The sequence below is a fragment of the Clarias gariepinus genome, chromosome 9, assembly GCF_024256425.1.
Source record: "Clarias gariepinus isolate MV-2021 ecotype Netherlands chromosome 9, CGAR_prim_01v2, whole genome shotgun sequence".
Lineage (NCBI taxonomy): Eukaryota > Metazoa > Chordata > Actinopteri > Siluriformes > Clariidae > Clarias > Clarias gariepinus.
The window spans coordinates 27437697-27460206 of NC_071108.1; the positions used below are offsets into that span (position 1 = coordinate 27437697).

General features: G+C 36.9%; 1 protein-coding gene across 4 annotated transcripts in view; it reads left to right on the forward strand.

The window, feature by feature from the left end:
* The first annotated feature begins 1149 nt into the window (after positions 1-1149).
* The window catches only part of acot7 (acyl-CoA thioesterase 7), a 72143-nt gene continuing 50782 nt past the window's right edge, over positions 1150-22510 (forward strand). For 2 of the 4 annotated variants that reach the window (XM_053503155.1, XM_053503156.1), the window contains exons 1-4: positions 7484-7545; positions 8157-8274; positions 11211-11367; positions 21495-21586. In XM_053503155.1, coding sequence (XP_053359130.1) covers positions 7523-7545; positions 8157-8274; positions 11211-11367; positions 21495-21586 — 390 coding nt within the window. In that variant the 5' untranslated portion in view covers positions 7484-7522. Of the gene's footprint in view, positions 1235-2002; positions 2189-7483; positions 7546-8156; positions 8275-11210; positions 11368-21494; positions 21587-22510 lie in introns of those variants that run through there. The other 2 variants (XM_053503158.1, XM_053503157.1) reach the window with 2 other exon arrangements.

Genomic DNA, 22510 nt, shown 5'->3' on the forward strand with positions numbered 1-22510 from the left:
TTTATGTGAGACCTGCATTCTTAAGATTTTATACACTTCGCTAATGTACAGAGCCTTTTTGGTGACATTGGGGAGAAAAATACTATGTTGTGGCCATGACTTACTGACTTACTAAGGCATGGGAACAAAATAGTATAATGCATGGCAACGAGATATTATATTGTGGCCATGACTTAAGAATGTGAGGTAATGAGATCTTTCATGTCTTAGATGTGACAAAATTATTGTTGTTTTAGAGTTATGCTGTGTGTCAATGAGTAAATAAAGGTAATCATACATCTATACTAACGGTTATAAACAAAATCAATTTAAACAGAGGCAAAATGCTATGAGGTTAAGTTGTGGCCACAACATAATATTTCGTTTAACGCATGGAGACCAGATAATATGTAGCCACAAGACATTATGTTGTGGACATTAACATCGTACAGTTATCTTGTTCCCCTGCCTTAGGCCGCAAAATATATTTCCCCTAATGTCATGACAGGGGATTCGTACAAATGTTACATGACTGGCTGTTTCACTTCATGAATAAGAATGTGTACTGGCCAGTCCTTAGGTTTACAATATTACCTGAACTTTGTACAAAAAAACAAAAAACATCTATAATTTGAAACAGTTACCAGTTCTGTCTATATAAATAAAAGAAAGTACATTGACCAGAACTCACACTTTGAACGATATCTTTATGTTTCATACATCAGAGGACCAGAAACCAGTTTTAGAATTTTTTTTCTTTTAAGTCTGTCTTTCTGGTCAGAATTTATTGAAACTTTTGCTGTTTTTACAGTATCTGATTAGACAGAATTAGATATCTGCCAAAAGTTCAACCTGCACCCTAAGTGAAATCTAAGAGTAAAAGCAATGTTATAAACAGTCATGTGCCGAATTTAATAATCTACTGTAAAAACAAGCTATTAATAAGATACTTGCTCAAGCAATAAGCTAAACTGCTCACTTAGCTTTAACCCTTTAACTATTTCTACAAACTCTTTTTAGTACTTCAGCTGGTTGAAGTACTATGTGCCTACACTATCTTGTCTATGAACAGTGCTTCTTGTATGAACAGCAGCACAAGATATCCGGTGAATCGATTCACCCTCCAAAGCCTGTGTGCTCCGAGTCCTTCAGCTTCAGTTGGAGTGTGTGATGTCCAACACACACATACACACACACCACCCATCATGTCTGGTCTAAATTCCGAGTCATCCTCCCCGTCCATTCAGATCTGCAGGTAAGATGAAAACATTCTGACTTTTACTGAGAGGCTCGGGTGTGTGTGTGTGTGTGTTATCGCACTGCAGTGTAAAGTGTACACTCCATCGCATGTTTTAGGATTAGAACCAGACTATAGCGTCGCAACACGTCTCGCGCGCGTGCGGCCCCGGTTATACCCGGTGTTTTGCTGTAGGCGTCACGTAACATCTCGGTGACTCTACTGCGCTCTGTAATAATAATAATAATAATAATACGAATAAGAATGATCATTATTAAAATCACTAAATGAATAAACCTATGTAATGACGCTCGTGCAGCTTTCCATTCAGGCTCTATCTATAGTGAGCGGCTACCGGCGTGTTTCAGCGCCTGCTGTTTAGCCTGTGATGACACAGACACACACATGATGCCAAGAAACAACCCACAAGGTCACTCATAGGTCGTCTGGATCAGGACCCCGAACCCGAGCGCATCTATGCGTGGATGTAAAAAAAAAACCCGAACATAATATTATCGCTCAAAGCCTGGATTTAATCTCCTTAATAAAAAAAAATCACACATAAAACACTAAACCAAAATATATACGTGTAACATACAGAAGAGCAGTGAAGAATTGTATAATTTAAGGCTGAAACACAGAGAAAATGGGCCTTTAGAAATTAGTTGGCACGTTATTACCGGCCATTTTCTACCACCTCTAGTGGTGGCCGTCTGTGACTGCATTCATTAACCAGCGTTGACGTAAGAGCAACGTCATTACGTACACGCATGGATAAATCCTAAACAGCATCGGAATCCCTATAGATATGCCCTACATCCGGTTTACAATTAGGCGTTTTACAGTCCACGTAGTGCGCCTACATAGGAAATATAGTGTCGCTTGGGATTGAGCCCATTTATCAGCGGTAAAGAAAATGCTTCGTGCCCCTTTAGGTGTCATGGCGGGTCGTCTGGCGCTTATCACCTCTAGGTATGTAACCTGGCATGTTTAGGGTATAGCGGAAGTGCCTGCATGAAAGCACGACTGGGTTGCTATGCGGAAGTAAGCGACTTGTTTGGAACTTCACGACACTGGCCACTTATAAGATATCAATAAAAACTTAATTCAGTCATTTAAGTATTTATTTATAAAAATTGGAAATAAAAACATACCACATAGTTGATGTCGTAAATCGGTTTTTACACATTTTCTTTATATAAATATAGCTATATAAACAAAGTAATGTTATGCTCTTTTGAAGTGTCTCAGTTGTGGAGAGTTGATGTTGATGGCATCTCAAGGTTTTTAGAAGTTCTGTCAAGGACTTACATACTGCTTATGACACCTATACTTACGTCCAGTACTATAGATTTAGTCTAAACAGGTTGCAAAACAGGCACAGAGGGGCCAGAGATAGTGATGGGAATGTAGCCAACACCCTGAAGAGCCCAAAGTGTGACAAATTGGTGTAAAGTCATTTATGTAAGACTTTAATGATATAACAATATGACCAAAGTCCTTGATCAAATTTAAGTTACCAGGTCAGTCATGGCAAGAGATTTTTTTTAAAAACAGCAAAAGAATAAGAGCATAACCATTACAGATGTTCATGCAGAAATACTTTCATCTGGTTGGCTTGGACACAGGCATAGTCACTGTTCTGGTTACTGTATGACTATATTTCTTTATATGTTATTTAATAATGGACATTATTGCTAAGCAGCTTTACATAAATAAATAAATAAATAAATGATAAGAATTTTTTTCTTTTAAATGATTAACCACTGCTCTGCTTCTTTGGTACAGTAACAGATGATCCCTAATGGGTTTAGAGTGGGATTTAATGCTCATGTGTCCCTTCCACTGTCAGGGACAATAGAGATCTTCAGTGCCTCTCTTCAGTGTTTGAAGACATTGAGGTGGGAAATCTGTCATGTGTTTTATTTTCCCCACTTTATAATACAAGGATTTTATCTCCTGGTACAAACTGTCGAGTTGAGAACTTTCTTCAATTATGTCCAAATGTGGACATGCCTCTTTATAAAAAAAAAAGAATAATTGGGGACAAACTACAGTAATACAAAAGGAAAAAAAGCACCTTAAAGAGAATTCAGTTTGTCTCCCTGGTTTCTAGCTTTCATACCCATGTTACACGCTGAGCTACCTCTAAACCCTTTAAGTGTTTCTAAGCATGCTCTGTTATACCAAAAATTCTCCCAGTTGTCCAGTTGTTTATTATTCTGCACATTTACTAGCACATGTAACTCAAAGGCTATTTTCCACCTTGTCAGTGTTTATTTCATGACTTTTATGGGTAGAATACTGGAGGAGAACATAACCCACAGACTTTTATAAAGTTTGACGTCTATGTGGTCTAGATCAGGAACCACTACATTAGATCTTTTTGCACTCATGTTGTCTGTTTCGCAGCCGAGCTGTATGTAGACGGGAGTCGATTGTTTCACTTCGGTCAGTATAGTAAACTAAAATTACAGAAATTCCCTCCCTGAAATTCCCGAAAGTACTAACCTTATTAAACATATCCTGTAAGTATGTGCAAACGTAGTAGCGTTGTCTAAATTAAGAAAGGCAGAGTAAGTAAAAACTTTGTCAGATGAGATACTTTTTGCAGTTTGTGCAAAGAGACATGAAGGAAAGAGCGAAAATGTGAAAAGTTCTTTACTGCAAAGCTTTTGAATTGTTAGATTACATGGTTCACTTAGAATTACAACAGTCATCATGAGAGGAAGAGAGAGAGAGTTTACAACCTCATCATCGTTTACAACTTTATTATACAGCAAGGCTTTTGACAACTATAAGTCAGGGGAATAATTTAACACATGCTAGGTTTACGATGTACAAGTTTTATCAATGCTGATTTTCTTCACTACCTTCATGGCTATGTTGGTAAATGCCAAACAGTTGTGAATTACTAAACAAGGGCATTGGGTGAGACTTGGGTGAGTCCATAAAACTATCAAAGCACAGCCAAGCTCACAGAATGGAAACAACAAAATGGTAGGTAAGGTATTAAGGGCCTGTTATGCAGCATAGACATCGTGTCATTTTGGCTTCTATAGATACTTCATACTTTTATAAAACATGTTTTTCCCCTACAAATTTACAGGCTTGTCTTATTTGTTTTAATTTATAGATTTATTAACAGATTTGCTTTTTTTTATTCAAATCAGTACTTATCAGCTACGTATTTAACATTTTAGCCATCTATATTATTTTAGGAATTTGACCGTAATACAGATTACTGTTTCTTCAGTTTATACACGTCCTGGTCAAAAAAAAGTTAAAAATTTTGATACTTCAGATAACTGCCTTTTACTTTGTTTACAGCCTTTGTATTGTTTCGATAAGCTTATGCAATGTCACAACATTTATTTCAGTTCAGAGTCACATTTATTTCCCTTTAAGGTATTGCATTAATCATAGGAGAGTCAGATTGCTGTGTATAGCTTTCTGCAGCGTATCCTCAACGGGTTAAGGTCAGGACTAAAAGTGAGGTTGCATGCTCCCTAAACCACTGTTTCACAATTTGAGCCTGATGACGCTGCCATCGTCATCTTGGAATATGGCTGTGCCATCATGGAAGAAAAAATCCATTGATGGAAAAAAATGGTCATTCAGGTGGTCAGCTGGTGGTCTCTTGATTTAACCCTGATGTGCCCACCACTCTTGAACAGGGTCATTCTGGACTCATCAGACCACATGACCATTCCCCAATGCTTCACTGTCCACACCTTATCATAGCAAATTGAAGCAATTATTACAGTATATACAGTACAGGTGTTCAGTCTCAATCTCGTCGCTTGTAAGTGTGAAAATGCTCTTACTTTCACTATTAAACATAGCCTTGAAGTCGTACAGTTTTTTTATGATTTAATGTCACGTTTAAGTGCATCTCCTGCATGTTTTTCCGAGCACATTATTTCCTTGAAGATGACGGTTTACTGCTATCCTTCCAGGTTCCAATAATGCGATTTTCATTTCTTTTTCCAATTTTATTAGTCTCAGCAATCTCCCTAGTTGTTTTCTTTGCTTGATGCAGGACAATAATTTGACCGTTCTAGAATAGAGTAATATCTATATATGTTTCTTTAAGAAATCAGAAGCTACTCACTGCATCAGTAAGGGGTTAAATAACATTGTTCAGCTGACCCATATTAATCACTGCAGTAATTAACCAGTGGAAAGCCCTTACTTGTTTGCTTAGTTTAACCCAGATGGTGATTTTTTTTTTTTGGCCTTGCAGTTTATTTACCTAATACTTGGTATGAATCATAAGGTAAATAATGACTTCTTCCTCTAACTTTAATAGTACACGACAGAAAAATGCAAAGCGCACAATATTTATTTGGTTTGCAGACATTTTTTGCACCGCCACCTGTTGCAAAGATACTGAATTTACCTTCCAGTACTGATAGAACAGATGACGTCAAAAGGACAGACTGAGAGTTTTTAAATGCAACAGTTGAGCTGTGGGGAGTCTCAGTTTTGCCTGAACTTTTTTGAAACATGACAAATTTTCGAATTTTGGATCGGATTTGGCTAAAAGAAGTCAGATGCTTTCTGAGCTATGCTCTACTCAGGTAGGACTATATCAGTTGTTTTTGGTGTAATGTACAGTTCATGGTCTTGTTACATATATATAGATTTAAATTATGAATCAAGATAGATTAAACAGGTAAAAAACAACTAATTTTGTGTGATTCATAGCGACATACACATTGAAGATTTTTTGTTAATAATCAACTGTCTATGGCCATCTGTTGTGGAGTAACTTGCTTCACTGTTTGGTTTAAAAAAAGTTTATTTGACCAACCCAACTCTTATTTATTTGCATATTTTTAGATATGAAACCTTATTTGTAAGCAGTTTTTCAATATTCCCTTTCCTCTGCTTCGGGATATTGTTCATGGTATAGTAGAACTTCCTGAAAGGGGCGATTTCCAAGATCTATAATAAAATATATATATATATATATATATATATATATATATATATATAAAATTAACAGTCCCCCCCAATGGGCCCCATTAGGAATGCTTAGATAAAGGGAGCTAAACATGGTATTAGAGGAAAATGTTTGGGATTCAATCCTTGTCCGAATAACTCATAATCAATTTATGCTAGGCATACTCAATCAATTTAATTCCAATTTAAATCCATTTAATAAATGTAAGAACTTAAATATAGTAAGATTTTATAACTTCATTATGATTTCAATGTCTGTTTTTTTATCATTTATTCTATTTTCACAAAGAGTCCATTTCAAGACCTTTGCAGAGGTCAGACATAATTTTTTATCAACCAATCACAGTCCTTAAAGTGCTGCATCATCCCTAGCAACGGGGTCAACCACACCTCCTCAGTAAGATTTAGTATATATTATATACAGAGTAAGACTTTCCTTACTCAGAGTTGCTCTAAGAAGTTTCCTAAATCACTTTTAGTCTAAGACTCTCAGCTAGGACTTTAAAGGAGCTCTCTGAAAGAATTCTAAGAAGCTTTATGAATATTCACAATAAGGCTGAAGCATAATCTGGTAAGAGTTATATGTTCTCAGTACATAATATTTATATAATTTTAAATTATTGTTTTATGTACTCCATTATTTATAAAACATTTTTTAAATTCTGGATGTACAATTATTTCTATTAAATTAGACACATTAAATTAAAAGGGAAAAGGGGAAAAAGGTTCTTTCCAGAAGCTTATTCAAGGTTCTGTGTTGAGATGTTTATGAACATGCGGTGTCTCATAAGCACTAATCAAGGACTGCATTAAACAATTGATATAAAAAAGGCCAAACAGGGATAATGCTGTGTGATATGTGAATAAATTGTGAAATATTTAAGACTACACAGTTTGCTTTTTTCCTCTAGTTACAACATTATGGGCTTTTAGTTGTAGAGTCATGGATTATAAACCTAATCATATCTATTTCAGAGTCAGTTAGTAACCCTACACCAAGTTAAAAAGGGAGCGGGGTGAATATATTTGCAAGTTACTTATTTATAAAAATAAGGGCTTATAAATAATGATTTGTCTACAAGATCAAACATAATTATAATACCGAGTAGTCATATGTGAATGACACTGCTGATGAAGGTGTGGCCGTTACTGCTCTTCCACTGAACCACATGGTCTGAGTGAGGGCAGGGCCAGTCTGGATGTGAGCCATGCTAATGGTGGAAACACTGATGACATCATAGTGTGTAGTGGAAACAGATCATGAATGAAAAGCCTGGATTCATTCTGTGTCAGCCTTTCTCTGTAATTCTTGACTCTGGAGTTGAATTGGGTATACGGATGGCTCATGTTCAGCTTACCAGGTAGTTACACATTGGGTTTTAGTTAATTAAAGCTTATCTTAACATAAGGTAGTCTGTTGTAATATAGTCTTGGGGAAATGCCGGGTCTCAAGACCAACTGAAGTCATGTGTTTATGTTTATTTTAAAAGTTTAACCATGTGATTTGCTGTTAATCTCCTGAAGTAAAAGGTACACACTAAAAGTTCAAATGGTGTAAGCATGAGATGGATTTCAACGAAGGAATATTTAAGGTTTAAAACAATTTGCTTGACTGTGCTTCCTGTTTATCTTCTACACAAACCGGTTGAGGATGCCAGACGCTTCTGTATCACCAGATTACGTAGGTTCTACAGTAGGTTGCGCAACCTGGAGACTCAACAAACCTTTGTTATATTTTCTCAGCTTTAGTGTGTTTACACTGGTTTATACTTTAAACCTTTAGCCTAATATACATTTCTACAGTCTCTAATAATGTTAAGATAATAACGAGTACACTAATATGAAGTCCTAATGACAATCGTTCCAACCACTTCAGTGTCCAGAGTGTCGCCAGTAGTTTTGACTGCTGGATGTTTCGGACTCGTTTCCAGGTAGTACGATGGAAATAATTGCTTTTGTTTGTGATTCCCAGGATTATGCGCCCAGATGACGCCAACATCGTGGGTAACGTCCATGGTGGGACAATCCTGAAAATGATTGAAGAAGCTGGGTGCATTATAGGAACTCGCCACTGTAACACTCAAACTGGGGTGAGTTATGCCTCAATGAACATTCTGGTCATCTGTACTGGATCAATATTTAGCGCTGGTCATTTTAACTGCCTGATTTTTAACAGGGGTATTTGGTGTTCGTTTTTGCAATATTATTACCTCAGCCAAATGTATATACAGTAAGTGCACGCACCAACTAGCCATCTATTCATCAAGCCAACATTCCTAAGCGATGGTTAGCCTCAATGACCTATGACTTTACGGTAGCGCCAGTGTCATGGTGTTGCAAGTTAGATTGCAACCATTTATGTATTCCAATCTCTGGCAGCCCACAGGCATATACACACATGTACTCATATTGGAAATGACAACAATGCCTGTCTCTGGACTGTGGGAGAAAACTTACTAGTACTTGTCCTCATATTAGATCTGTTCCCACATTTAATGTGATATATTAAAAACTAAGAATGACCTGGTTGCACAACTGTACACACCCGTTAACTCGTACTTTGTTACATTTTTAAGACTGTTGTACTTGTATAACCATGTATGTGACAAATAAAATTCTTGAATCTTGAATCTAAAGCACTTAGTCACTTTACACTGTCTACGATCCGCTTTATCTTGATGCGTAGCCCCAGGCCCAGCTGAAGAGAAAAATCCCAATATCATGATGCTGCCTCAACCATAGATATGTAGTTTCCTAGGTGAGAAGGCCAATCAATAGCAACAGTTCTTTTAGAATTATGACCTAAAAGTTTTACCTGGGGCTCATCTAGAGTTCGGCTGATTATATGGGTGATTTTTTGCATTTTTAAAATGTTTTTTATAATTGGCATCGACCCGTTCCTAAGGATATTAAGCTGATTAACAGGCAGGAACCATAAGGCGCTGCTCAGCTGTTGTTTTTCTCATTTGCTGTTTCTTAGTCCCTAAAGAAATAATATATCTACAATTAAAAGTGTTTATCTCAATCCATGTTCTATATTCTATGTTCTCTCTCTCTCTCTCTATCTCTCTCTCTCTCTATATATATATATATATATATATATATATATATAAAAACAGATGTACTCTTTGTTTGCACTGGTTCTTAATTCCGTCACAGGTGTTCAGTGTTGAAAATAGCAGTTGGCAGCGTCATCAACAACTTTTCTGCCATAGTGTAAGCATGTCACAGGCGAAAACGGGTACGTCAGGGTGAGCTCATAGCTACTGAAACCCTGGATTAGACTGCAGAACAGCGACTGCACATACGATGGGTGGGTGGATCAGGCGTCAGTATGTTTACGTGGGTGGAGCCATGAGTAAACCTCATGCTGTTTTTTTTTTTGGAACCATGGGTATACCTCATGGCGAAAAAAGGGATGTCAGGCCGAGCTCATAGCTACAGGAACCCTGGATCAGACTGTATAACATCTACAGCTATAGCGCACCTGACCGGTTTGAGATAAAGATTAATGATTCTGCCTATTCTGCCTATTCTTGCAGAGAGCAACATGACACTGCCTACCGTTACTTTGGTTACACACCGTTACACACCAATGACACTCTGACAGTATGACATAAAAGTTGATGATGAGGTTGCCTGCTGTTACATTTAAGAATGCATGAGGAATGCCTGTGACACCCCTGTGATGGAAGTACATGTGCAAAAATGTTAATGGAGATGTAAAGAATGTAAAGGGTCTTGGGATTCCAACCCAGAATGTTTCAGTCAGCACTTCAAAGCTTTAACCACTTTAAGGAGCAAAAATAGTGGTAGTTACTTCTACATCACATCCAGTCCCAGTACATATGATGACATACTGTGATAACTGGGAAAAAACAACAACACCTTGCATCTTACTATGGATTCTACACATACTTGTAGATGTGCTGGTGGATAACCAGCTTTCTTCCAAAATACTTCCTTAAATTAACGCTTTGATAAAATCTCGACTGGCTGTTCATTTGCTCAGACTTTCTGTAATGTGAATTAGCTCTTTGCTGTTAATTGGAGCAGAAAAGCCCATAGGAGTTAGGACTGTGAGCAATATAGAATAAATCAAGCAGGAACAGGATTGCTTTTTGCTGTGCAGTTTTACCCTGGAGAATTTTTCTTTTTCTTTTAAATCAGCCGAGACACGGAGCAAGTTGGAGAAAGTGCTTAAAATTTAAATCGTCTCAGTGAGAGGCTGTGAGTATGACCTGAATAACCAGAATAGCTTTTATTTCCAGTTCCATAAAGAAAAGGCACTGCTGTGTGATTCTACACAAAAAGTGTTTCTAAGGTGAATAATAATAATAATAATAATAATAGATGGATAAATACATAAATAGATACATAGATATATAGATAGGTAGATACAGGAACTGGATAGAAACCTAGTTTTTCATCTATCAATTCTTACTATATCCACTAGGGGACAGCAGAGAGCCACACATTTTTTGAACCTGGACATTAAAACCTTTCATAATGTCAATCAGAGGTTCGAAATAGACTCTGTGAAGAATATTAAGTGCTTTCTCTTTTTCTATCAAAGGATTAGATAAGATGGAATGAAAGATATAGTGATAAAATGATTTTACAGCAATGAGAGAAAAAGAGAAAACTTTGCACTGAGAAGAAAATGTAAAAATAAAAATCTACAGATTTTCATGTTAAGTCAAAATAGAATATATAAAATCTATGAATTATGCAGGATATGCAATATAAAAGGGTATAAGAGAGTATAGAAATGGTGTGCATGTAGGTAAGGCAGCAGAAGCAGTACTCAATACATAAATAGGTATTCAATAGATAAATATTGAGGTAAATCTAGACATGTAATAAGTGTTGGTTGTTCATTAAAGTTAAAGATTATTTAATTACTAGCACATTTCTCAAGTGCAGCTGGTTCAAGACAAGTCATGTAACCAAGGAGATAAAAAAAATGTTTACCTGAAAAGCCGTAGAAGGCTGCATCGATCGCTTCTTTTCATTCACCTTGCAGGACCGCTGCGCCGCCGCCCTGGCTCGAGTGGAGCGCACCGATTTCCTTTACCCCATGTTCATCGGCGAGGTGGCTCACGTGAGCGCGGAGATCACCTACACCTCCAAACACTCTGTGGAGGTGCAGGTCAACGTGGTGTCTGAAAACATACTAACAGGTTAGTGTTTATTCAGCATGATGCTCTCGGAAAACCTACTAGAGATCCATATAGCTGAAATACTGTGCTTCTGCCTACAGTTTGCATTAAACATAAAGCTAATTCCCACAGCCAAGGGACAAAATCTAGTGGAAAGCCTTCTTAGAAGAGTGGAGGTTATTATAACAAAGGAATGACAGTAAATCAAGATTGGCATTGACTACTTATTTTTCAATAAGCACACATGTCCCAATACTTTTGGTCATATAGGGTACATCCAAAGGATTAATGAATTTTAGCGCGCGAAGATCTGTTTTCAAATATATGTCACGATATGTAGAGTTTTCAGGTTTTGAAGAAAGAAGGGAGCTGTTCAGTATTCAATATTTTGTAATATTTCTGGGTCGCTATTTAAATGCAATCAAATATTTAATAAATCCCTCATTTAGTTGTATATTTTTCATTAAAACTTCATGAATTTTACATGAATGGTCAAGTTTTGTACAAACCAATGGAGTGCGTGCTGTCATTAAAGCAGAACAGGGTTACACCAAATAATAAAAAATTCAGTAAGGTCCATTGACATTTTTAACATCCTCATTTTCACTCAAAATATATTTGTAATGAAGTACTGTAATGTATGGTATATATACAGTGAAACTTCGGATTACGAGTAGCACGGTTTGTGAGTATTCCGCAAGAAGAGCAAAGATTTTTAAATAAATTTTGACTTGAAAAAAGAACAAGTCTTGGCTTACGAGTACTGAGCGATGTAGCACGCATGCGCTAGGTGCTAACACCAGCTTGTGCGATGTAGCACGCATGCGCTTCTTGTTTTAACGTCGAGCATCACGTGATCACAACTGAGCCAATGTTTTTTCTTTCTCTTGCGCTGCGGAATTGTGGGTAATCGTCTCCCCTGCTCGGTCTTAGTGCGCGTCTTTCACTGGTATAATCAACATCCTTGCGTGTACTGTATACCATATATGTGTTTTATTTTTTTACCGTACAGTAGTGATTCCGTTAGTGTGCGCTCACGCAAGTGTTATTAGTGAGGTTCCTTGATAATTTTTCTGATAAAACAGTATTGAAAGGGGGGGGGGGGGGGTGGGTAGGGGGTGCATAAGCGTAAACACTTAGCTGTCTAGATTTATTTTTAAGTTTTTTATGCATTTATTTTTAAGGTAAAGTGCAGGTTAATTTGCTTTATTTTTACTTTATATTTGTATATTAATTATGATTATTATTTAATTGTTTTATTCTTTTGCGCTGTGGAACGAATAATTTGTGTTTCCATTATTTCTTATAGGGAAATTCACTTTAATTTACGAGTGTTTACAATGGTACATTTAATAGTTAAATATCAGATTTTAAATCACTAACGCAATATGTCTCAAAGTAATCGCAATGTGATTCATCAGCTTGTGCAGCCCTATTTCTTAACAAGTTTGGCAAATAATTTGCACCTACTAGATGGGACACTGTTGCTCTCTGCCAATGTGTGATTAGTTTAGAGTGTGCCATCTGAAGGATGATTGAAGAACAGCAACGTTTAAATAATTATTTTTTTAAATCAGTCATAAAAACACTAAAAACAATCTATTCCTATCTTACCCAAGTACATTATGTGTACAGTGAACTAGAGTTTTGCTTATAGCACATCTAACTACAGTGAAGGTGTAACATGTTTGCCAAGGCCCAGAATGTTTACCTTCAGCTTTTAATTTGGCTCACTTGACAAAATGAATTGTCTCTGAGTCTAAAAATGGATGTGAAATGTGAAAGTGTTAGCACCTGTAGAAAATATCCTAGTTTGATGCGTCACATAAGTGACAGGAGGTTCGCTTTGTTATACTTCCATATATCTTATGTTTTTCAAGGCGCTACGGTTGAGAATCTATTTGCATAACTTTCTGAATCAGCACCCCCACTCAGCGTTAAGCCATTGACTTATTGTTTGAGTGTGTTGACTGTGATATTGTCAGAGTTATTTACGTTACACAGATTGTGTATAAAGGAACTGTTGAAAGGGTTTTCATCCAGTAGTCAATGCAGACAATGCAGCATTGTGGCTTGTTTTTATAGGTAATCAAGATAAGTACGGTTGGAGGAGTCCGCATGTCTAAACGTATTTCTCAGTTGTATTGAGATTATAGAAATCCTTGAAGTTTTTCTGCCATAAAATGTTCTTTTTTTATAGTATACACTACCTGTCAAATGTTTGGACGCACCTTCTAATTTCAAAATATGTAATGTAATGGCTCTAAGCTGAGGTGCTGTTAATTGGTCATTTTTGAGGCTGGTAACTCTAAATGAACAACTTCTCTGCAGCTGAGGTTAGTTTTGGTCTTGCTTTTCTGAGAAGGTCTTTATGAAGGACAGTTTCATCACAGTGCTTGATGGGTTTCGCAAATGCACTTGACAATACTGTTATTGCAAGAACTATTTCAAAACAGCTGACCTTCGTGTCTTAAAATAAAAACTGAACATTGGTGGTGTTCCTTAATTACTTAATTCCATGTGTTATTTCATTGTTTGGAAATATCCATTGTTGTTCTAGAATTTAGAACATAAATCACAAAACATAAAAAGCAATGAATTAGAAAGTGCATACAAACTTTTGACTGGTACAGTATGATCTGATTCACTTCCTGTCAGTTGTACAGTTGTGGTGTATTCCATAATCTCCTATGAGATGGATAAAATTGAGAAAATTCCCCCCAAAAACCAGTTGATCATGTGAACCATCATGCGCCGTGGGTGTCTAATGGTGCCAACAGAAGAATTTAGGTTTAATACATTAGTTGAAGTAAAGTCGAAGATTTAAAGTTTTAACATAAGAACATTTTACGTCATAACATAAACCTGTAGAGCCTGTTTTGCTGTTGAAGACATCACAAGGGAATTCTTTGGTTGTTAGTTGACATGGCTGTCTTAGAAGGAATTTCAGAAATTATAAAGAGCCTTGTGTCATAAGCCATCAACTGGATGATAGCAAAGGATCATGGGAGACTTATAGAAGAGCTGCAAATACAGTAGTGGAGATGGCTTAACAGAAACAAAACATTAAAATAGACTTTAAGGTTAGGACCTTATTATACTCCCGTGAAGCTCGGAGTTCGTACTGAATGTGCGTTGAGTAACTGATCGATTCTAGCTTAATTTGGCTCAGTGCAACTGAGGAAGCTTCATGCGAGTTTCGGCTGAATACATTTTTGCACGAAACAAAAGTTGTGGAATTTGGCCCTGATTACATATTAAGGCCCAATTAGCCATTGTGCAGAGCAAGTAAATTTATAATGACCAAACCCTACTGTAATGAACTTTAGTTTTGATTTACGACAGACTTGAAAAAACTGAGTTATCCCTTTATGCTCACTAGACGTTTAAGCTCACTTGAGTATTACCTCATTCTCACAAGAAAGCAAGGAAGTTTCTGTTTATGCAACCCTGTTTTTCTGCACCAGACTCAATCACACTGATTGTTAATTGGAGGTACTGTATAATGATGCTCAGTGACATGATGGATCACGATGCAAAAACTTTTACAATGTGCTTTTGACAAATGTTCTACAAATGTGTAGAAATCATCATTTTAGTAATAATACATCAAATACAAGTGCGCTTTTTTTGGAACACCACTGGTTCCAATGTGTACAAGCCATAATGTTAAAATATATTACATTGTTATTGCATCAGAAAAAAAACCCCAGTCTGTTCAGTCATAGTAATATCCTGATTTAAAATATCTTGATGTTAAAATGAGAGGTGTATTAAATCAAACATCTGCTTAGTTCAGTACAAGAAGGACCATAAATAGCTGATAAACTAATGTGGACTGAAACATGATTAACACAAAGGCCCATCAGTCTTCATGTAGGCCCTAGCTCAAGATGGTGCTAAAGCAATATAAATATAGATTTCTCTTCAAAGCCTGATCACATGTCGTTTTCCCTCTTTCTTCTCTTCATCCTGAATCTATTAATGTCCTGAACACAGCCCTATTCAAAGCCACAAAGAGGGCATGCTGTCCCAGAAATGATAAATTCTTACCTGAAGAGATACTTCTATGAACGAGATAATGAATCAGTGATAAATGGCAGGAAAGAAAGATGGGAGGCAGAAAACACATCAGGACAAAACGAAAAGAGGTATCCCCAAGGTGCATGGTGTTACCACAGCAACCGAGTTGTCAAGGAAGCAAGGACGAGCTAGGAAGAGGTGAGATGCCGAGTCGATGGAAGGATCCACAGAAGCAAACGGAGAGAAGCACACACCCCTGAGGGAACTTTATGGTGAGGTGACAGGAACATAAGGCCACTACAATGACGTAAAAATAAAGAATCAGGAACATAAATCAGTCTTGAAATGAGTAGTAAGATTTGAATAAGAAGCAAGATTGCATGCTAGCTGATGCAGTTATATGCTAACACAAATGTTACCTGAAATGACAGAAAGCTAGTTTGACTGACTGCATAATGCAAAAGAAGTGCTGATAGTTGGGCTCCAATGCAACTTGAATAGATAAAAAGCACTGCTTATATTTAAGCCTCCACCAAATGCTTCTGTTATAGTTAACGCAGACATGCACTTTGAGATTTTATATGCATTTTGTAGTAATACATTCCGGACTTAAAAACTAGACTTGAGGGATTATATATTAAGGATGTAAACTAAATAAGACAGAATATCCTTAAAATTTCCTCAACTTTAAACATCCTTACATGGACATCATTGTCCATGTAAGCAGGTTTTGTAGCATTTTCTAACTGAGAGAATCACACTCACACACACACACACTTTCTCTTTTGTCTACACTTAACCACAATGTTAAAGGTGCAATATTTTGCTCCTTTTCAACAAGTTAACAAGTCTTAATGGTCTGAGACTTCTTGGCTGTTCCCAGTAATCGTGCTGGGGGAGGGGCTATGCAAATTGGGAATGACATCATACCTGTGGGAGAAATGTAAAGGGCATGTTTAAAAAAATGTGCAAAAAAAAAAAATTTGACGTTTTAATATGTTTTATAGGCCACATTTAATGTCGGTAAACTGATGAAAGCTTTTTTGTTGCAGGTTTTATCAGAGTTTTCTCCCAAAAGAAACACAATGGTTTTAAAAGTTTTCAAAACTGTCAGATTTTCATTTTCTCAATTTTAAATTTGGATATAAAAATATCCATTTAAGATCTTAAACATGCTTACACACACATCAAATATAATAGTTGTTAAATATCTATACACAAATTGTACCTTTCTTATACAGAGCGAACAAATCTATGAAAGCAGATGGATACATATTTTTGCAAAAATAAAAAAATGCAAATTTGCATTTCATATTTAATTAAAAAATTAGTTGCATGTAAGTACAGTACACTGTCTGGCCGGACGAATATTAGTATTTCATTGCACTGCCTTAAGATTTCGGCACACATTCGCCATGTGGCTGTTTCGATAACCTTGTACGACGGGGTAAGAAAACTGTTGGTAGCTAAAACATTAATTAATTCAATCAATGCCTTTTAAATATTTGCTAATTTAAAGTTAAATGACAGACTTTTATGACCTGCCAGCACAGTACACTCTTATAGCTCAATATTCTCTTAAAGTAAAATATACTGTAATAATCAATCCCTGCTGTATCCGTATATTATCACTTAAAATAGGATGTGTTCCCTGTTCAGTCTGGTTCCTCTCAAGGTTCCTTCCTCTTGTCATCTCAGGGAGATTTTCCTTGTCACTTTCGCCCTTGGTCAAACTCTTTTTCAAATTTTTTGAACATTTGAACATTGTTAAAAGTGCTATATGAATAAAACTGAATTAAACTGAATAGCACAATATAACAGTATATTTGTGGTCAAATATAGAGTACAATATACTTTTATAATGCAGGATGCTGTTATAGCATAATATACTTTTATAGTACAATACATTTATAGTCTAATATACCACTATAGAACAATATCCAGATATAGTACAATATACTGCTGTAATAATATATACCCTTATAGTAAAAGACACTATCAAAGCGTTATTTGACATGTTTAACACCCTATGCCCTTTTTGAGGCAACCCCGGGCCTGAGACTGGCCCTAAGTGATCACTGACTTGGGCAACATTGGCTGCATACAGTTACATTCATGGCATTTGGCAGACCCTAATCTGTAGTGACTTACATTTTTATTTATCATATTATACAACTGAGCAGTTAAGGGGTACAGTCTCAACAGTGGCAACTTGGTGGTGGTGGTGGTGGTGGGGGTTTCAACCTTGGAGTTGCTAATCAATAGTCCAACACCGTAACCACCGAACTACCCCTGCCATGCCAATGCATACAAAATAATCTTATAATAAAATCTAAAATAGTACAAGATATTGTTATATACTGTCTTGATCTACCCATCATTACTTCATATTTTGCTTCTACAAAGCCAGACATTCTCATATTTTTTAATGTAGTCTTGAAGAATAGTTTTCCAGGCTTCCTGAAATACTTTTCTGCCCCTTATTTTTGGAACATTCCTGGCTCTTATTTTCAGTCTAGTCCCTGTGTCAGTTTTAGAGTAAAGTTTTTTGTTTGTTAAGCCACACAGTGACCTATCAATCATTCAAGAATAATAAAATTCTAACTTTAGGCATGAACCAGTGAGAAACGGGGACAGATGATGATCAGGCTGGTGATTAGTATGTTGGTGATGCTGAATGCCAAGTGGTTGGAACAGATGAGAGGGGAAATGGGGTTGCTGCTGAGGTTGTTACATAAACAACCTATTTTAAAATGATATCTTTAGGCACTTTGCAGCATGTCACAGTAAAACATCTGTACTATTTCATTACATTTTACTAAAGTACAGTATATCTTTATTAGTGAACTATACTGCTATAGTACAATATTAAATGAAAACCTATATCTATATTAAAAAGTATATAGGTATAGTCCAAAAGAAACCTAGAAAAAGATGTGGGGTGAAAGTTCCAGTAACAGATGTGCAGTTGAAGAGCTCGCAGCATCTGGACAGGGCTTACAATACAAATTAATTACGCCTTTTTAGAGAACATTTGCAAACTCTTAGACCCTGTCACACAAACTACCATAAGTCAGCTGTTGTAATTGTATTTTACAAACACACACACACAAACACACAGAAAACCATCCTCATTCACACACTTCCCTAATGACTAGAGAAAGATATTTGGGTTCAGAAGAGCTCGTACTAATTACTACTGTACAAAAATCTTTCACCGGTTACCTAGACACTAACACTGATTTTGGCCTTTATTGTGCGTGAGTGCGTACGAGTGTGCAATGCGTGTGCTCAAAGTTCAAAGATGTGTGCAACTTCAAACCTTAAAAAGCCAGACAATCTGTAAACAAACTGCACCCCCGCCACACCATCTGAAAGCATTCCAGTCGCAGAGACCCGCAGCACTGTGTTGCAAAATTGAAAGCAGTGCGCAAATAGCTGGCAAGCTTAATGGAAACTCTGAGTTGGTTATTCAATGTCCTAACATATTAAACAAGCCAAGCATTGTCTCAGTCTACTGGCAACAAATGCTTCCTGTGGGGTCACTGCGATTCAGTGTCCAGAGACATCTTGGGCTTTTTTAAACTCCCAAGATGTCGTTCAAATGGGACTCGTTTTAAGCAGAGATATGATGCGCAACCGTAAACTACACGCAGAATGTTATACCCGTTTCCGAAGCTTGAAAATAAAATCATCCATCATCCACGAAAGCAATATACAGAATACAATACTGTATATCTACATGCACGAGAAATCTATGACACTTATGCTTAATACAAGTTAAAAATTCAGTGCTAGTGCAGAATGATTTTGATGCTTATATAATAAATGCGCCCATCAATCATGGAAAAAGCAACATGAGTGCAATGTCGGAAACTAAATGCGTGATTATTTGCTTGGGAAATATAATAGGGATATACCTGTGTAACATTAAAGAACGAGACATCTACACACATCCAGCCCTAGCTTGGGTTTCATGCCCCCGCCGTACTGCAAGAAGCTCTCGCTCCTCTGAACCTTTAGTTTCACTAAGGTCCCACCAGGAGGGAAAATAATCACTTGCTTTAATATTTGAGCGCAACAAGCGAAAGGAGGTAATGGTGTTGTGGAGGCAGCCAAAGAGAACGGTGCATCCTCTCCAGTGGGTCTTCATCTCATCTAATTACGCTCTTAGTCACAGCTGCAGTGCCATATTAATCTCTTTCTCTCTACCCCCTCCCCTCCCAGCAAGCTTCTCGAGATTCAGCGAGCCACCGCAAGAAGTTCCCTTTTTTTTTTTTCAAACTTTCCCTGCTCGACTGTCAACCTGAAGGAGTCGGCATCGTTCTTCTTCTCGAGCTCGTCTGAGTTCAGCAGGAACAGAAAACGCCAAACTATCCAACCTGCATTTGTACGTTATTTTTAGCAAGTCGATCTCTTGCTAGCTGACGCCATGTAAATACGCCTCATATGTGGAAACCGAAGACAAGCTGCCACAGGAACCAATTAGACAAGCCGCTCTCTCACCATGGCAGCAGCAGAGTCTCTGTGCATGTTGTCAAGGCAACCGGTCTGTCTGCATGCCTCGGACGGAGTGTAAAATGCAAATGCTATTCCCAAACGTGGTCTGTCAGGACGCATCGCTCACTCTCTGATGATTCCGCGCAGTCAGAGTTGGTTAAGGAGAAGATCATTTTGCGCTTAGTATTTTGCTTCGAGTGACAGTAAGGTTATCAAGCACCACTTTAGGGTTACACTCTTGGAATGCTTCTGTTGGTTATTGCCCTGGTATTGCAATGCATAAGAAAGTTTTAAATGAAACATGTTGCAAACATAATATACAGCTATAAATTGTTTTCAATCCGGGAATTTAAACAGGGCTTTAAATCTATATTTAAATTCATAGTATTTTCCTTACATTAAAAGCATTTTAATTGCATGAAACTATTCTGACCAGCGAAAACAACTCACAGTTATGCTGGCTGTAATGCAAATCACAGTTTACATTTCCAGGGACAAGATCTAAGGCTAATAAAAAATGTATTTATAAAAAAACATGTTAATTAATAACGAAATCCATATAGGTTGTTTATCAGCTATTTATAAGCATTCTATCATTCATTGCAGTACAGGCTGCTTCATGCACTATACATAGCTTATGTTAATCACTGCACTCCTGGTTAGATGCTAACTGCATTTCATTAGCCTTGTATATGTTCTTTGCAATAAAGTTGAATCTAATCTAATAAGTGGAACAAGTTTAAGGATGTGGAGTATCATTGATTAATTTCTTATAACAGAATGCCTACTGTAACACCCATTAAGTGTTTTATTTGTTAAAGATTCACTACAGTATATGTGCTTTTTTTAAAGGCTTTTTTTCAGATTATATTCTTTCTACAATGATTGCTGCAGCGTACTTTTACATGGATACTTGGGCAATGATGTTAATAAATGTTTCTAGATAAGCCAAATGTAGAAGTCTTGCATTGCATTAATGCCATTTTTTTTTAAACAGAAATTTGACTTGTTCCTCAGTAGTTATTGAATATGAGCGTGGTAACTGGCTAAATGGGAGTATATATTTGTATATTTTGTATATTGTATATTTTCATAGTCGTATACATACTTATATATGTACCGTATATATTGTATATACTACAGGTACACATGTGTCATACTGCAAGTATATACATAACCCTGTAGTTTAGGTTTCCTCCTTAACCTCTATAAGGGCAAATCCTTCACTTTTGTCATCCTAAGCAAACGGTTTATAAGGTCCCGCACCCTCCTCTCATAGCTTTTTATTATGTTTTTTTTCTTCCTGAAATCACTCCACTGCCTCATAAATGCAGCCGACCTAAAATAGCCTCACTTGCACTTTACTGCGAGCGAAAGAGGTTTGATGGGAGATGCTGAAGTCGCCATGACAACAAAAGTAACACTAAGCAACTAGCAGCCTACTTTTACTAAAAATGTATTAGAAAATTGGCTACTTTGTGAGGGGCTTAGGACAATTGTCAGCAAAATAGAAATTACATTTATTTTATACCAGCTATTCATTGTGAAAAGGTGTGATTTGTCACATATATCAGACTTTTCTTTCCCAAAAGTTGCCTTTTGTTAATTATGCATGTCTTTTTCAGGTGCCAAGAAGCTAACCAACAAGGCAACACTGTGGTATGTCCCCTTATCACTTCAAAACGTGGACAAAATCATTGAAGTGCCCCCTATTGAGGTAAGACTCTACATTGTCCCCACTGAACATACAGTATATACAGTATACTTTTCGTAAGGCTAATTAAAAATTAGGCAATTAGAAACGATTTTGCCAGTTTTATTTTTCGGATCTCATGACCCGATGAACACAATAAGCAAGTGTTTGTTTTGGTTTCTGATGTTATTTTGGTTCAGGTTCTGTCTCCAGCCCTGTCCAGTCATTGCTTTGTTACATGTTCTGTGTTTTAACTACTTAGTCACTGTTGTGTCTCTGTAGCATCATAGCGTCTTATTGGAGAGTTACGCACTTGAAGTCTGTGTTTTGTTTCCCAAGTTTGTCTTTGATGTACATGGTCTGGTTTTGACCCTAGTTCCAGTTTACAAATGTAACTCTTTTCTTTTCCCGAAACTTGACATACAGCTGTTTCTGGGGAAAGAGAAGAGTTCAATTTATACTAAATACAGTACACCGTGATTTTTAACGATACCAACTCGATTTAGCTCAGTGGGAATGCAGAAGCTTCATGTGCGTCTTATCCGAAGTTTAAAATGCTTTTCCAAACTTTGAATTTGCATGGAATGAGAGTTGAATTTGGAATTTGACTCTGATTACTTACCTCGTATTCGTGTTCCTGGTCACAAACTTCCTGGTCGGGGTGCAGAACAAGAACAATTCTAACAACCAGGACCTACGACACTGTACTTACAGTTCAATGTACTTACCTCAATTTTGATTTAAGAAAGACTTGAAAAAAACCCCAAACTTTGCCATTGATTCTGTTTAATGCCAAAAAAAGTGCACACTTTCATATTTGGTTTGACTGCCTTTAGCTTTGATGACAGTGCACAATGTGGTGGGAAATTAATTTGTAAAAATGATTCCTCATGCTCCCAGAACCACTTTTTCTTTTTTTTTTACAATTAGACCCTGATAAATCCTGGT